Source organism: Danio rerio, chromosome 5, assembly GCF_052040795.2.
Source record: "Danio rerio strain M-AB ecotype USA chromosome 5, GRCz13ab, whole genome shotgun sequence".
Taxonomy (NCBI): Eukaryota; Metazoa; Chordata; class Actinopteri; order Cypriniformes; family Danionidae; genus Danio; species Danio rerio.
This window is the reverse complement of record NC_141025.1, coordinates 53,779,807-53,797,019: the sequence shown is the minus strand read 5'-3', so window position 1 is coordinate 53,797,019 and position 17,213 is coordinate 53,779,807. Positions and strand designations below refer to the sequence as shown.

The 17,213-nt window shown below is 35.9% G+C and overlaps 2 protein-coding genes across 3 annotated transcripts in view; both read right to left on the bottom strand.

The window, feature by feature from the left end:
- Positions 1-17,213, bottom strand: part of LOC147844367 (uncharacterized) — a 768,760-nt gene that overhangs the window by 65,860 nt on the left and 685,687 nt on the right. The gene's annotated exons all lie outside the window — the stretch shown is intronic.
- adgrv1 (adhesion G protein-coupled receptor V1) overlaps positions 1-17,213 on the bottom strand; it is a 269,966-nt gene that overhangs the window by 197,149 nt on the left and 55,604 nt on the right. For both annotated transcript variants that reach the window (NM_001001845.3, XM_087251637.1), the window contains 8 exon segments: positions 230-353; positions 446-609; positions 687-867; positions 1,553-1,738; positions 4,185-4,311; positions 9,260-9,483; positions 9,982-10,158; positions 11,827-12,156. In NM_001001845.3, coding sequence (NP_001001845.2) covers positions 230-353; positions 446-609; positions 687-867; positions 1,553-1,738; positions 4,185-4,311; positions 9,260-9,483; positions 9,982-10,158; positions 11,827-12,156 — 1,513 coding nt within the window.

Here is a 17,213-nt window from a genome sequence, read left to right as displayed (position 1 = left end):
GGGACCCAAAATATAACCTTGAGGAAGACTTATGCAGTTTATTATTTAAGTGTTAGGAAATGAATAAAAATGCCATTTGTTGTGTTAATAGTCACTTTTGGTCTAAATGCATTAAAAAAAGCAGTCCAAATACAAATAAACAAATTAAAAAATATATATATAAAAAATATAATAATAATAAAACACCCAGTAACATTACATTTACCATTGTAACAAGTCACAAACATACCGGCGAAATATATGGGATCATCATTTGCACGAATGCTTAACCTAGCACTGAGGATGTTTCCTAGTCTTGCTCCACCCGTTGCATTCAGAAGGGTGATGGTGAAATTTTCAGTTTTCTCTGGGATCTGCATTAGACAAAAGATGAGTTTGCGTAACATAACTAGGAATCTCTTTTAAAAACAGCAGTATAAAGATCGTATGTACTGCTGAAGCTTACCTCATCTGCCACAGAAGACAGGGTCAGGTTCTTCTGGTATTCTCCTTCAGCAAAGATGATCTCACCCTGCACTGGTTTGACATCTCCTGAATATGTTGGCTCAAGAATCCAAAGGATTGACACATTCCCAAACCTACCCCTGCTTCTTCCAATGGGGTAATATGCTATCACAGATAAAATTATGAGATGTTATTTTAACATTACTGGAGAAATGTAAGCGTAGCTAAAAAAATCTTTGTACCTGAGTAAACATCCAAGGCTTTACTCTCATTGATGGTGAAGTCTAAACCAGGCTGAATGAACTCAATGACCCCAAATGGGTCATCACTCTTACGCACTGTAATGTTGACCTCTCTTCGGTTCCCAAGGCGACTGGCTGGCGTGCTGTAGCTACTAAGGACCACTGAGAATGTCTCATCTAACTAAAAACACAACATCAGATAACTGTTCACAGATCAGGTTTTCTTGAATGTTCAGTTTGAGAAATATAAAGTGTTAATATAGTGTTAACATTAGGGGAACTTTGTACGCAAAGTGTCATGTTACGCAACACACAGCTAGTTAATTATAAGATATGTAATAGTCAGGCTCATTGGAAGTACGTCTCTCTGCCTACATTTTTGCAAAATAAAACATTTTAGCCAGAAGAACGAACAACATCAAATGTACTGTCCTGCCCCCATACCCTAAGACTCTAAGCATTTCAAATGCCTCGCACAAGCATTCGTTTTTTGTCATTTGATACCAAGATGATATAATACATACATCAGCGGTGGCCAACCCTGTTCCTGGAGAGCCACCTTCCTGCAGATTTCAGTTGCTACCCATATCAAACACACCTGAACCAATTAATTAGGACCTGAACATCACGTGATGATTACAGGCAGGTGTGTTTGATATAGGTTGCAACTGAAATCTGCTGGAAGGGGGCTCTCCAGGAACATAGTTGGGCACGCCTCACATACATAAATACATTTACATGTTCATATGTTGTTTTTTTATCAAAATATTCAAAACTTTCAAGGACTTAAGATGCTGATAACCATTAAATGCGTCATAAAAGTCTTGTGAAAAGGGTCAATTATTATGATAATTATTATAACTTACCTCTGGTATCCCATCAGGCTTGGCTACCAGGGCCACCATCACTTCTCTCTCCCCGGGCTGGAACTCCAGGATCCCTGTGGCCCCATAAAACTGCGCTGTTCCAGAAGGAATCACTGTGTATCTAATGAGCTGGTTTAGTAGCTGGCCCTGTGCTCTGATCACTCTCAGTTCAACTGTCTCCCCCTCCTGTAAACAGTTTTTCACAATTTTCACATTTACAAGGAGATTGTCACTTTCACAATGATAAAAAGGTGAATAAAAGTTCAAATTAAAACAAAAAAATGTTAAAGTCCCAGTGAACCGGAAGCTTTGATCGTTATTTTTTTCATATTGTGAAGCAGGGCGAAGCAGTGGCGCAGTAGGTAGTGCTGTAGTCGTGCGCCTCACAGCAAGAAGGTTGCTGGTACAAGCCTCGGCTCAGTTGGGGTTTCTGTGTGAAGTTTGCATGTTCTCCCTGCGTTCTAGTGGGTTTCCTCCAGGTACTCTGGTTTCTCCCAAAGTCCAAAGACTTGCGGTACAGGTAAATTGGGTAGGCTAGATTGTCCAAAGTGTATATGTGTATGTGTTTGAATGTGTGTGTGAATGTTTCCCAAAGATGGGTTGCAGCTTGAAGGGCATCCGCTGCGTAAAAACTTGCTGGATAAGTTGGCAGTTCATTCTGCTGTGGCGACCCCAGATTAATAAAGGGATGTGGAATGAATGAATTGTGAAGCAGTTCGGAGATGGAATTTTAAATGAGCAAACAGTGGGCGTGGCTTCTTTTTTTTCTACTGCGAGCTGATTGGATGTAGTAAAGTAGGCATTTCATTCAGAAAGATCAGGAATGAGGGTTTAGAAGAGTTATTTTAATCTAACAGACTCCTCCTGCTCACCTTTTCTGTTTGTTGTCAAAACTGACAGCTGGAGCGGCTTGGTTAAGTATGTTAGCCATGCCAATTTGCTAAGATATACATAGTCTGACAATTTAACTGAAAAACAAACAGGAATTGCATTTTCAGATATAAATTGAAGATTAGATGGGCTTTTTTTTTATAATGGCATGCACAGATGAATTGTTCACCACAAAACCTGCAATGTGAGCTAACAAAATCATATGGTTAATTATTGTGCACTTGATACGTGAGAATGATACAATTGACATTAAACATACTGTAAGCATTCACTTTTTAAGTGCACTTGTTCAGCTGCTTTAATTCAAGTATCTACTGTGTCTACTCAGTCAATTGCATTATGGCATGTAGATGTGGTCAAAGTGATTTCCATCTGAATGGAGAAGAAAGATGACTCAAGAGGCCTTAAATGTGGCATGGTTGTTGATGGCAAATGAGCTGGTTCAAATAGTTTAAAAAGCAGCTCTACAGAGATTTTGTACACACAAACACTTACAGTACACAATGTGAAAAAAATACAAGGTAACACTTTATTTTGATGGTCCATTTGAGTATTAGTAGACTGTCTGCTTAATATCTACTGCTCCTTCAATAGACATTTAACAGACTATAAGAAACTTTGCAAGTACATGTCAACTTACACTAACCCTGACCCCAACCTAACAGTCTATTTATAATCGAATGAGGATTAGTTGGCACGTAGATTGTCCAGTTGTTAATGAGTAAAAGTCGAAGAAAAAGTGGCATAAACATGAAAGCAACAACCAGTCCTGGGGTGCGTTTCCGAAAACCATCGTTAGCCAACTAACGATGTTGTTAGTTAGACTTTCGTTCTTACAAGCATAGTTTGTTGATTTGGCATTTCCCAAATCTATCGTTCCAGCTTTTGTAAGTGATTTTACGTTTTAGAATAGAATATGTAATGTTCCTAATAATATTTGTTAAAGAAACACAAGCCCTACGTGTGCCATTTACATATATTTCAACTAATATGGAAAACGAGGGCATAATTTTACCAAAACTAATATTGGATTTTATTATTATTATTATTTTTATGTGTGTATGTGTAAAACATTATAGATTGCTCAAAGAAATTATAGGGTTCTTCTCTCAAGAAGTAGCTCCTCCACCTACGGGGAAACTACTGGTTTTAAGAAACTCTCATCAATACATTGTTCTTTTCCCAAACGATGCATCATACTATGATAGTTCAGCCACGAATTACGTGGTTGTTTGAGAAATGCACCTGTGCTTAGTATAACTGGTTCAGGATTCTGGTTTAATGGTTAATAAATAGTGTTATTTTTTCATGATTTAAACACCACACATTTGTCAGAGTATTGTTGTTGGCCATGTGTATCTATTACTTTCAGCAGTTTAACTCATGTCAGAGAGCTCAAATACTTTCACACAAGTTCTCTGATTTGTTGTCGGTGTTGTTTTCTAGGAACATTTTTGCAATTTTGCAACCCCAAAATAGCATTAATGTAGTAATGAAAGGTGGTCGTTTTCAACAAATTTATACAGAACACTTGCAAATGGTTATTTTTTTTTAAACCACAGCAATAACTTTACCAGAAAAAAAGTTAACTTGGTATCAATCATTTAGTGCAAGAAAGAAAGAACGATCGAAAGAAAGAAAGAAAGAAAGAAAGAAAGAAAGAAAGAAAGAAAGAAAGAAAGAAAGAAAGAAAGAAAGAAAGAAAGAAAGAAAGAAAGAAAGAAACAAGACGTTGCCTTACATTTATAAACCAAGGTCCTTTAGAGACTGGTGAAAACTCAAATACTCCTCCAGGGTCATCGTTCTCCAGAATGACAATCTCTCGGCTGGTGAATCCTGGTTTCAGGATCTGGTTGTCCACATTTGTCCTGTACAACAATATGGTGATGATCAGTGAGCGTAATACTATCACATTGCTGAAATAATATAATGACATTCATGAAATTATAGCTTATTATAATATAAAATCAGGTATTGTTTCAAGCAGCATGGCCTGATTGGGACGCATACAATGAACAATGTACAGAAAACTGATTCCATGACAAACCATTTGCCAGACATGTATTTTGGATGTGTATGAGTGTGGTCACACTGTTATCTGAAAGTGTCTTAAATATGCTCGGCCTAAGGCCTTTTGGTTATGGCGATTTGACAAGTCATTTTTCCGAGCGGCCCACTATCCTCCCTTCTCAGCGGGGGTCCTGTGTGTTAAGCACACACGGCTTGGTCTGTGCCAGAATTGAAGGCTCCAGATAATTAGTAAAATGGCTGACAAAGAGCTTGTGGGAGAAGTGCTCCAAACAAACGCATTCAGAGGATGTGCTGCATGCATACAAACACTGAAGTTTTTACAGGACAGGATAAAGGAACTCCGTAAATGAGGTACTAAATGAGTACAAGCAGCGTTTGCCTGCACCCAAGTGCAGCAACCCCAAACATATACAAACACACACTTGCTATTCACTTCACACACTCAGATAAAAGAGACATCCCTCATCGAAACATTAAAACAAAGGCCCTAAAAGTTCAGAGTGGATGCTTTTCCACAAAGAGTTGATTCACAGCACACAATAGGACACAGTCTCTCTAGGATGCACTTACCCAAAGTACACTACAAAACGGGCGGTTTCTACCCTGTGAAGGAAGAGTGAAGGGAAGAGCAAAGAATGTTCCAGCACAATGATTATGATTCCAAAATATTCCAAATTTGGTCACACTTTACAATCATTGTCCAATAATCAATGTAAGATAATGTACTTACTAACACTAACTAAGAATAAACAATACATTAATTATTATTAAACTATAAACATCCAAAGTTGTGCTTGTAAATATTAGTTAATGCACTGTATGAACTAACAAATAATGATTTAAAAGTGCCATATAATGAAAATATGGGTATACCAAGGCAGAATAATATTAGATCCGTATATGCAAATAAGCATACTGAGAGCTTTTCATGTAAATCCCACGAGTGTAAAACCCCCGTGGACAACGAGCCAATCAGAAGATAAAACAACCTGTGACAAGACTCTCTGAGCATGCCCTCCGCATTTGCATGTATGCCTAATTTGGGTCGTTCATCCAGACCTGACAGGCTGCCATGTCATCAAGCTCTGAGATCATTAATATGCACGCCTAAAGGCTGATTTATACTTCTGCCTCAAACACCGGCGTTTGCTACGGCGCTGATGCATAGCCCTTCGCCGTGGCCGTCGCCGTCACTGACTTGCACCTCTCAAAAAATGTAACTACACGTCGCAACAATGCGTAGCGTAAGCTCTGTGATTGGTCGGCTTGGTAGCGCTGACAAGTCTGGGCGGGACCGAGGGCTGCGCGAATGGCGCAAGCGATTGTTTACAAGTGTGGAGTCCCGTGAAGGAGCTGCGGATGGAAAGTTTTGTTTTGTGTTTACCTCATAGTTAAAGTTGTTGCACGTCCGCCGGTTCCTGCCTTAAAATGAGCGATTTTGAGCCACTTGTACATCCCGGAAGCGTTCAGGAAAAGCAAAAAAGCAGTGAAGAAACTCGACACAGAGGAACATTTACACCTCACTGCCAACTAGCTTTTCGGAAGTGTTAATGCAGACCGACAGCGTGCAGAAAAATAAATGCACAGCCACACGTGTTGCATGCACCGTGGGTTACGCCGGTCACTTGACGCAGAAGTATAAATCAGGCTTTAAGTCTCCTACACACTGAGACGCTTTTCGTTTGCGTTTATCGTCAGCGTTTTACGAGACGTTTTTCCGCATTCAAACCCAAGCGATTTTCACTGGTGTCAAGCAGAAGAGTATGCAAAATCACTTCTTGACGTTAGATGGCGCAACACAACTTTAAGCTTCCGACACCCGCTTGTAACACAGAAGAAGAGGAAGAGAGGACGTTCACACGCTTGTTGTTAAAGTTACTGGTGACTTGAACAAGCATAGATGGTTCAAGCAGCAGTTCCAGCTCTAGCAATGAAGAAATTATTATTGTTCACAAGAGCAATAAGCAGCTTTACGTTCATATCGCCTCAAGGCATCTTCTTCAATGTGAGCTCGCATTGACAGTTTTGCGCTTGAGCTCCTCCAAGTGCTGATTACTGTAGCTTCAGCAGCTCCGTGCATGTAAACAAAAGTGCCAACCTGATTGGTGGAGAAGGTTTAAACGAGCATGAGGAGTTTTTTTTTTTGTTTGTTTTTTTTTAATGACGCTTTTGCGTCTGCCGTTTTGCGAGTTAGTGTGCACGATCAGATTGAGGCCCTTTATATAGTCATGAGGTGTTAAAGGCTGACGGAAAACTTGAGCAAAAAACGTCTCTGTGTGCACAGGCCTTAATGCTGTTTGATAAGCAACAACGTTTTCTAGTGAGACAACGATGATGATTTTTATCCTTTAGTTATTTTTTAACCATACTTTTCATTTGCTATGTATGTGGGACTTTAATTTGAAAAACTCGAGCACCATGCTGTTTACTGTGCGTTACTGGGCAAAGACAGCACGAGGCATGTTCAAACTGGCCTCAGAAAGCAAAATGCAAAATTTACAGATTATACATATATTCATCTCCACTCCGAAGAGGCACAAGGTATGTTTAGTTACATCTTTTGTTAACTGATCGTGTTATTGTGACATTTGAAGTGTATGTTTCAACAAACACATGTACACTGCTAAATTGTGTCAGATCACCCAGCTCAAATGTCCTCTGTTCATGCAGAAGTTGATATTAATACCTGGCAGTGTTTTCTTTGACTGAAGCTTCAGAATCCATTGCCATACATCCGTCTTTTGTCAAGTTTAATTATTATTTAACCTTTATCCTAAGCAGATCTGGTGAGCAATCTGACTGGGTTTATATTTGTCCATGTTCAGCGTACATCATACTCTTGAGTGTGTGTGGGTGTTTGTAAGAGCAGCAAGTCAGAGCAGAGCTCACTAATATTCGAACACGAGCCATATTTGGTCAATCGTGGACCTTCAGATTCTAGCGGTATTTTATAGAGTAATAAATGAGCTTATAAAAGCGCTTGAGGAGATTTTTTTTTTATTTACCAAAGCCATAAACCTACTATTTAGATGTCAGAGAACAATTTAACTAATTATACGAATGCAGTATATGGCACCTTTAATTTTCCATTAACCAACTTTTATAGAGATGAATAAATACTGCATAAAGGTTTTGATCAGTGTTTGTTTGTACATGTTAGTAAATATATTAACTAATGGAACCTTTTTGTAAAGTGTAATTCGTGCAGGGGTAAGAATTCAACCACGATCACCATCTCTGTCTCTTTATGTTATATAATTTTTTTCATTATAATTGATAATTCTACACTATATGAATGTGAATGGAGATAGAAATGATCTCTTGAGTGGTCTTCCATTCCTGAACGCTGCAGGTTTGTGTTTGAATCTGGACTTGTAAGATCCAATTGTGCTTCCTTAGATTTTTTGCTTTTAAAACAAACTTACGATTTTAGGCAGCAAAGTTTAAACTATCTTCTAGGGCCATTTGAATACATGCAACCACATGAGTCTTTACCTCACCACTGCAAGACATTCAAATGTGTTCACTAGAAGTGGTCAAAAATGCATTTTCAGACCCCATTTACACATCTATTTAGTAGAGATGTTTTTTTTTTATTTTTTTGTTGTTGTTTTTAGATAATATATCTTATATTAAGTATATTTAATCTTCAATTTAAGTTTATTTGTATGGCAATTTTTTCAATAATTATTGTTTCAAAGCACCTTTCCAAAAGTTCACATGTCAAATTTAGTTCTGGAGGGCCGCAGTTCTGGAAAGTTTAGTTTCAACCCTAATTAAACACACCTGATCAAACTAATTGAGTCCTTTAGGCTTGTTTAAAACCTACATTTGAGTGTGCTGAAGCAGGGTTGGAACTAAACTGTGCAGGGCTCAAACTGAGTTTGACACCCCTGAGTTAAAGTTACAATCACATATTAAGTTATTATGTACATTAACTAACAGCCCATTTTAATGTAATTTCTTAATAAACATTCCTAGCATTTTTCACTTGTATTTAATGTTGTCAACGTTATGAAAGATGAAGATTCTGCCAGGTTTTTGATTGAAATTCCGAATGCATTGACTGATATTGGATCAGTCAATTTTTTTTTTTTTTAAAAGGCCACTTAAATTGTATAATGATAATAATGTGAGTCAAGTGCACGGCATGTTAGCAGAATTCATTGAAGGGGTAACAATGTGTTTAAATATCTACAATATGTAAGTGCAGGCTATTGTATGCACAAGATTAGCCAACTCTCAAATCAGTTGTAGTGCACATACCTACAATGTAGCATTTTCCATTTCTGATTGGATTGACAAAAACACATCTTAATGACAGGTGTAATGTCCTAAGAAGCACATGTACACAGATATATACTTTGCTGTCAGTGTTGCTCCACTGTTCTGTCCACAAATTACAGGTGGTTGTCAGTTTATGACCAATGTTTTTTAGAAATGAGCATTGTATTAACTAAATATCACCTATTCTTTATAGAAACTTTCTACCTTTTCTTGTTGATTCTTAAATTAAATAAATATTAAAGTGTCTTCATCATTTAATCACACTCAGTTGGTTCTAAACATTTGTGTTTATTAGAAAACAGAAACTCAAAACTGTTTGGAACAAGTGGATAATAAGTAAAACATGGTCAAAGTTAAATTTTTGGGTGACCTATTCCTTTTAAAACATAAAAATAACTTTCATGAGGACTAAAACAAACCTCCAGTGGATTCAAAATGTATTTGGACAAATCCATCGCACATTAATATGTCTGAATCTTGTGAAAAAATAAAACAAACCTGTCTAATGTAAGAATGATGGTCTCATTGATTTCTGGAATGTTGTCAGCCAATACTGTGAGGTTAATCACAGCTTCACTTTGTCCAGAGAGGAAAGTGACTGATCCAGTAAATGGAGAAATATCTCCCTTAGTGACATCCTCTTTGTTTTCACCAGTTGGTCTGAGACTCCAGAAGACCACCGCCTGGCCATCAGTGCCATCCCGTCTCAGCTGAAGAGTTATCTATGTACAGAGAGAAAAAAAAAAATCATAATTATCCATAATTTATCCATTTAAGTATACAGAGTGAGTACACAAGTCTAATGTTTTACCCTAAAGTTTACTCTTAAGTTCAGCATTTAAAGGGATTATAAAAAAATATATATATATTGAATACAATGATTTATCTCAATATTTTCTAACCATAACTTCTTTTTTCATATCTATATACATTTCTTTCATATGTTGAACACAAAATAACATATGCTGAAGATAGATAGAAACCAGTAGACACTTTTTTTTTTTTTGGGGCTAGTTTTTTTGTCCTACAACAAAAGCTTATGACTACAGGTTACCAGTAGGTTTCTATATCTTGAGAAAAAGAAACTTATAAAGGTTAGTGAGCAAAGATAGAATTGCTATTTTAGGGTGAACTGTGAACTTTTCATTAAGGCAACAATTAAATTAATATTGAATAATGTACAGTACAGAAAATAAAATGTTCATGAGAGTGTTGTATACCAGGCTGGAGTTTGAATCTTCAGGTTCCAGGGCCACCACTGTCTGATTGCTGGTAAAACCGATCTCTCCGTTAGCAATATCAGGAGTGATGATCAGGGAGATGTTCAAAGCTCCTGCAAAGCGTGGACTCATGGATGGGATTGGTGGAGTGATGTTTACTAACTCCACACTGTCCAACTATAGAGAGACAAAAATATGTTACAAGAATACACTAGATGTCTGCATGATGACCAGATTACAATGCTTTGTTCAGAAGGGTTGATATTCACACAGTTCTCAGTTCCCAACTCGGAACAAACTAGCAATATTTGATCTGCATCCCTGCCAAAAGTGTGTTTTTAGAGGGAGCATCTAGCTTTTAATGTAGGATTTGATTAAAAAAAAAAAAAAATCAGTGATTTATATTGAAAAGAAACAATATTACTAATAAAAATAACCTGTCCTTTGTCATAAAAGTGAAATTATTGAACCTACACGCACAGAAAACTGAGAAAAATGCTCATTTTAAAATAAAAAGTTAGATGCACTTTGCATTTGAACTCTTCACATCCTGGGTCAACGGGCCAGAAGCCTTAGACTTTTATTTAAATTTGCAATGTTCACCAAAGTTTAATCAAATAGTATGATAATATGATAATGTGATAATAGTGTGATATAATTTATTATAATATATTAAAATTGAACATATTCAGTGTCACGTGATATAAAAATAATCTAATATTCTGAATTTTAGAAATAATATTCTGATAGTAGCCCTACTAAAAAGTTTATTCATTTTCTTTTTGACTTAATCCCTTCATTTATCAGCGGTCCCCACAGCGGAATGAACCGGTAGATTATCCAATATATGTTTTATGCAGCAGATGCCATTCCAGCTGCAACCCAACACCAGGAAACAGTTATACAATCTTACATTCACATACATTACGGCCAACTTAGCTTATTTATTTCATCTATAGCTCATGTCTTTGGACTGTGGGGGAAACCAGAGCACCCAGAGTAAATCCACAAAAACATTAGGAGAACATGCAAACTGCACACAGAAATGCCAACTGACCCAGCCGAGGCTCGAACCATTGACCTTCTTGGTGTGAGTCAATCATATTTAAAAAAGTATTAATTATTATTATTATTTTTGAATGACCGACCCTAAACCTTTAAAGAGTAATGTACATTTCCATGATATCGCTAACTAATACAAAAAAATAAAGCATTTTGTTTTTTAACTTTGATAAATTTTAAATAAATCTAGCTTTAATTTACATACAATCTCAAAACAGAAAAAGTTGGCATAGTATGGAAAACGCAAATAAAAAAAGTAGTGATTTTTTTAGTCATTATTTAATGTGATCCTCGTTATTGTTATCAATGAACTTTTTTATCATTATTATTTTTAAATAAACACCTATTCCAACTTTGGTTTCTGCAACACATTTCAAAAAAGTTGGGACAGGAGCAATCAGGTAAATTGGTTAAATGATGTAATATGAGACATGTGATGTCAACTGGTAATTATGATTTGGTACAAAAGCAGAATCAAAGAAAGGTCTAGTCTTTTAGGAGAAAAGGATCACCAGTTTGCCAACAAATACAGGAGATTTTTTTTTTAAATGTTTAAAAACAATGTTCCTCAAAAACAAATAGGAAAACATTTGGATATTCACTTTCAACAGTGCCTATAATAATTAAAAGACTCAAGATACAGTATTCTTGACTGGCCTGCCTGCAGTCCCAACCTGTCTCCAATAGAGAATGTGTTGTCCCAACTGTAATGTCCCTATTTTTTTCTGATTTGGGGTTGTATTATATACATGCAGTCCTTATGGTTTGAACAGTTTATCCTACCTGTATGCGGAAATGAGCCCCGTTTTGCAGGAAGGCATCATTACGGATGGGCAGAATGAGTTGAGCTCTTGATTGACCGGAACTGAACAGCACAGTGTTGACACTGGTGCCATTCAGCACCCCATCTCGGGCTCGTGAAGGGTCCAGTGGACGGGCAGGTATGTAGAGGGCAGTCAGTGTAAGTCGTACCTCTCCCAAAGTCCCCCCTTCTCTGAGAAAGCTTAGGGAGAGGAATCGCCCCTCTGGCTGACTCTGAATACTCTGATTCTCTCTTGGATGAAAGCCAAATCGACCATAGACATCATCACTGTCCTGAATGAAGAACACCATCTGTGAAGGACAAACAGTATAGTTTAGTTTCCTTACAGCTGTTGCAATGTCATTTTTTTCTAGCATTTAAGACAGATAGAACTTCTTTTATCCAAAACATCATAGCAATAGCAATTCGTAACTTTTTACTTAATAAACACTCTGTAGAGCATCATATTATGTTGTCATATTTAAATTAAGATTTCAAAAAAAAAATATATATATATATATATATATATATATATATATATATATATATATATATATATATATATATATATTCACGTTCAAAGAAAGATTTTACAGTAGGCTAAGTGTGAACAATTGCATTCTAAAAAAATATAATGCTGAATTCAGTTCTGTTAAAATCTCATTCATTAATAGGTTTAAATAAATGCATCTATTACGCATTCTGTAAGTTCATATAATCAACAAATGAACAAAACAAAAGGGGTAAATAAAAACAATACATATTTATTGGCTGTTTTCGTCTTGTCACTTTAAAATAACAAATAATGTACACATTTTATTATTTTTTATTCTATTTATTTATTATTTGCTTGTTTGTTTGTTTTTATTTTTTATTTTTATTATTATTATTATTATTATTTTATTTATGATTGTAATTTCATGGCTTTTATTACTTTATTCTTTTGTTTTGATTTCCAAAATTAATTCTCCCTGTAGTTAACAAGTTCACAATAATAATAAAGCGTGTAAACAATATTAAATTATTTAGGAAGAAATTTTATTGCTTTGTGTTGTTATATTATCTTTAATTACAATTAGCTGGTTATTTAGGGTTATATTTCTGTGTTTGCATCACATCCCTTTAGCACCCTCTCCCTACAACCAATAGTTTTTTTTTCTGTTGTTGTCAATGGAAGCACCATGTTTTGAAAAAACAAGAAGCGTAGCCTTTTCAGAGCCTGTATCTTACAGCTGATTGTTTTTAGAATATCACTCACATTTCTGCAGTGCAAATGAAAATTCAACCACAATATGCTCCTGTCTAGAGATCTTTCTCATATCCAGACATTCCGCTGAATTGTCAAAGACATGATAACTGAAGCATATGTACAGGTTTTAGAAATGGCACATATAATGATGGTATGATCTCCTCCTCCTTAAAATTGGTGTTTGATGAACTTTGCTTGTACCACAGAGGTTGCATCAAGCATATTCTTTACTTGTCCATCTTGACTAGTGAGTGGTTCAAGAACCTGTGCAATGTTTCAGATCTGTGACCCTGGACCACAAAACCTGATCTTAAAAAGCCAAAAATAAATTGTGTTTGTCAAAATTACAGAATTTTTCTTTAATGTCAAAGTGAATAAGGATATTAAATAAAAACTATGTTCACAATTCACAACATGTTTATGGTCATTGCTGAAAGAATGCTAAAATAATTACATAATGTAGCCAACAAGTTTGAATCCGCTTGTTAAGTGGTGACATGTTTGTGACGTATGTAATACTGTTTCCGGGTCGAAGCCGCCATTCATTTGAGTGGAGAAATCATTCGTTTATGATCACGTTTTATTCCTATCACACATTAAAGTTAATTTTATATAAAATAATAGTGTACACAACAATCTCTGGGCTTGCTGCATAACAAATACCAAAAATTTAACAATTTATAAAGAAATGTATCACTTTCTGGCCATCGGATATTAGGCATGGAAATATATACTGCAATCGTGATTTTCGAAAGCATTAAATCTCTTTGTAGACGTTTATTATTACCATTTCATGAGTCTTCCCATTCAGTTGAATAGAGCGCTTGGACCCGGAAGCCGCTCCGTGTGACGTCACACTTAACAAGCGGATTACAATTTGTAATCCAAATGTAATCCCTTTACACAAATAGAAATTTATTAAATGTATTCTCAACAACAATTCTGTCGTGATCATGCAAAGCTGTTGAATCCTAAACCATTTTCTTTCTTTGATAAACACAATAATACAATGATTATTTTACTGTGTGTATTTACTATTTACTTACAAAAACTACTGAGTTGTATGCAATGTTAAGATTAGGTTTAGGAGTGTTACTTTACCTAGTGTTTACCCAGTTTACGCACTGATGCTGATAAGTAAATATTATGTACATATAAAACAGGAGTGTTAAAATAAAGTGCTACCAAATTTGCCCACAGCAGTTTTATTCTAAAAATGCAGTTCGCCTAACCAGTTCCTTTACCTGACCTGAATTTGTCCTCTGTATAAAGGAACCCATAACACACAGCAATAAACAAAAGTCACCATTCATTACAGTGCATGCACCATCAGGATATCGGTGTAAAACTAATTTTACATCTGTAGAAAAGCCTTCTCTTTCATTAGACCTCACGAGAGATAAAAATAGCATTCATGAGCTAGTTTATTACTCTGTCATTTACTCAGACCTCATCAGGCGGAGGCACAAAAACTCTAAATATTTGTAGTGCTGCCATTTGGGTATTTTGTTTAATTAATTTAGGAACGTTTGAGATGAATACGCTCCTCACACTTGACAGTGAGATACAGTTTAAGCATAGAAGAGCTGTTTTTTTAAGTAGAAATTACAAATGTATTTTAAAAGTGTACTTTAAAAGTTACACTGATATTGTAAATGATAAAAGGTTGTGATTTGTATACACTGTAAAACCAAATAGAATGTACTAGTAAATGTGTGCTTTGAAATCAGAAATTATGTCATACGTGTCAACAGTGGTAAGTAAAAATAAGGGATGAAAAAACAAAAATCCCAAAATTACTAAATAAATTCATCCGTAGCTGTTTCACTTTAGATTAACAGCTGAACGGTCAGAATTACGTTCAAGAGCAGTGAATGAATCTCTCATTTTGATTTTCCGTTTGATTACATTTAATAACAGAGCTGTCACTTTAAAAACGCACAGACCTATAATGACAGCATTTTATTGCTTTTCTAAATTTTCATGCTCATTTAAGACAAAATCTGTGGTTTAAACTAAATTCTGCCAAGACTGACATGCGTTTAGATTTTGTTATTATTATTATTATGTATGTACGTCTGTTCAAACCTAAAACCCAGAGTGTCTACTTTCGCTCCGCTTTAAATTGCATGTACATTTATCACAATAGAGCGCATCTGACAGTCACACACCACTAAATGAACTGACTGATTTGAGAATTCCATACACTGTAAAAAAAAATATATATATATGTAATTTTATAGTGTATGCTGGGGTGCCGGAAAAAAAAAAAAAAAAAGTAAAATAGCGGCAATTAAATTACAGAAATTTACTTTAGAATAACAGTGGTTGAATTACAAAGTTACCAGAAATTTGAATGTAAGTAAATTTATTTTCTGTAATTTCGTTTGTTAAGCGCAATTATTTGCTTCAAAACTATATCTAAATTCAGTTCTAATTTCCAGCAAACGAATAAATGAACAGTTTAACGAATAATAACGAAGTGTATTAAAAAAAAAAAAACTGAGTTATATCCACCTGACAGGATAGCAAATCTAAGATTGTTTTTAAATAAAACAAATATAAATATGCATATAATAAATAATACTACTACTAATAATAACATTATACAAAAGCAAATTGTCGTGAATAAACTGAAAAAGCCTCCCGAGATAAAGAAGGCATGAAAGTATGGTTTTTATATGTATGTAGAATAAAAATAATCATTTTTTGTAATATTTTAATCCTTTAATTCTTTTTCATTTGTAAAGAAATTTGCGTATTGCTCTATATCCTGTGTATTAAGCAATGGGTAAGAAAGGCGCATAACTAATGCACTCTGCGCTGGACCTGCTCTCAGCTGGTCTATTGTGCAGTCTACTTTGGTTCCTCAAAATAGCAAATGCGCCTTAACACACCTTCTTTTTTAGACCAGAATGCCTATGGGTGCAAATGCATTTGCTATTTTAACAGTGTGGTGCAAACTGTCAAAATGACACTTGCATCGAGCTTAAATAACATTTGCGTTCTGCCTTGCGCCAGGTGTATGATAGGGCTCAATGGGGCGCAAACTGCAAAGTGACTGTGGCTTTATTGTTTGATTATTGGCTATTATTGTGATAATATCAATAAACAGTTGTATTGCTTGATTATTATGGTGTACAGACCATTATCAGCGCCTCCTCTTGCCAATTAGCACCACATGTGTCTCACTTACATAAACACAAACCATACTAAAACCTTTTTTAGGTATGGTGAAACATTTTACACACTAATATTTTTACTAAAACACCACTCAATTGTCTGTTAAAGTCAACTATTTGGGTTTACGGTGTAAAATAAATGACAATAACTGGAGTTTTGCTGGCCATGAAGATTTTGGACAATGAGGACTGCTAATGATTTTGTGAAAAGAAAGATCAAGATTTGCATTTAGCAGACTATATTAATTCTCAGGCTCAGTTACCGCTAATTTCAACGCCCATGCAACTCTAATCAAGACCTTTTATGATCGCTTCCCGCATAACTAATTTGGTTATTAAACTGCTGACATTTATAGGAAATGGATGGGTTTTAACGTAAACACAGTGAGATCTATCCGCTCCTTTCACACATAATCAAAACTCGCAACAGACATGATATAAAAAGAACACACAGCCACCCACAGGCTCTGCTGTTGGTTATTTTGTGCTGGGACCACATGAAGGGAACACCCAAGTGACACTCAGTGCAACCAGCATTCTGTGATGCCAGAAAGACACATGTGTCTCGTTTTACTCCACATCCGCTTAAATGGACTGAGTGCTGCCCAGATGGTAACTAAGAACTAGCTCGAATCCAGGAACTTCCTCCTTGACAAGAGGTCTGAGCCAGAATAAGACAACAACCTCCCTGGATGTCTCACCACAAACCTCCCAGCGAGGTCCAAGAAGGATCGGCAACCAAACTAAGCATAAAGGTCTAGAATACCATCAAAGCGGGTGACATTTCAACATGTTAGACAACCAGTGCCCAGGCATATCATGAATAATAACATTTTCCTTCAAGCTGTCATCAACGTCAGCTCGCACTCATCTTTCAAAACCAAATCCACCTCAGAATTGAGCCGCCGCTGTAATCCGAATACATTCTCTAAAAAAA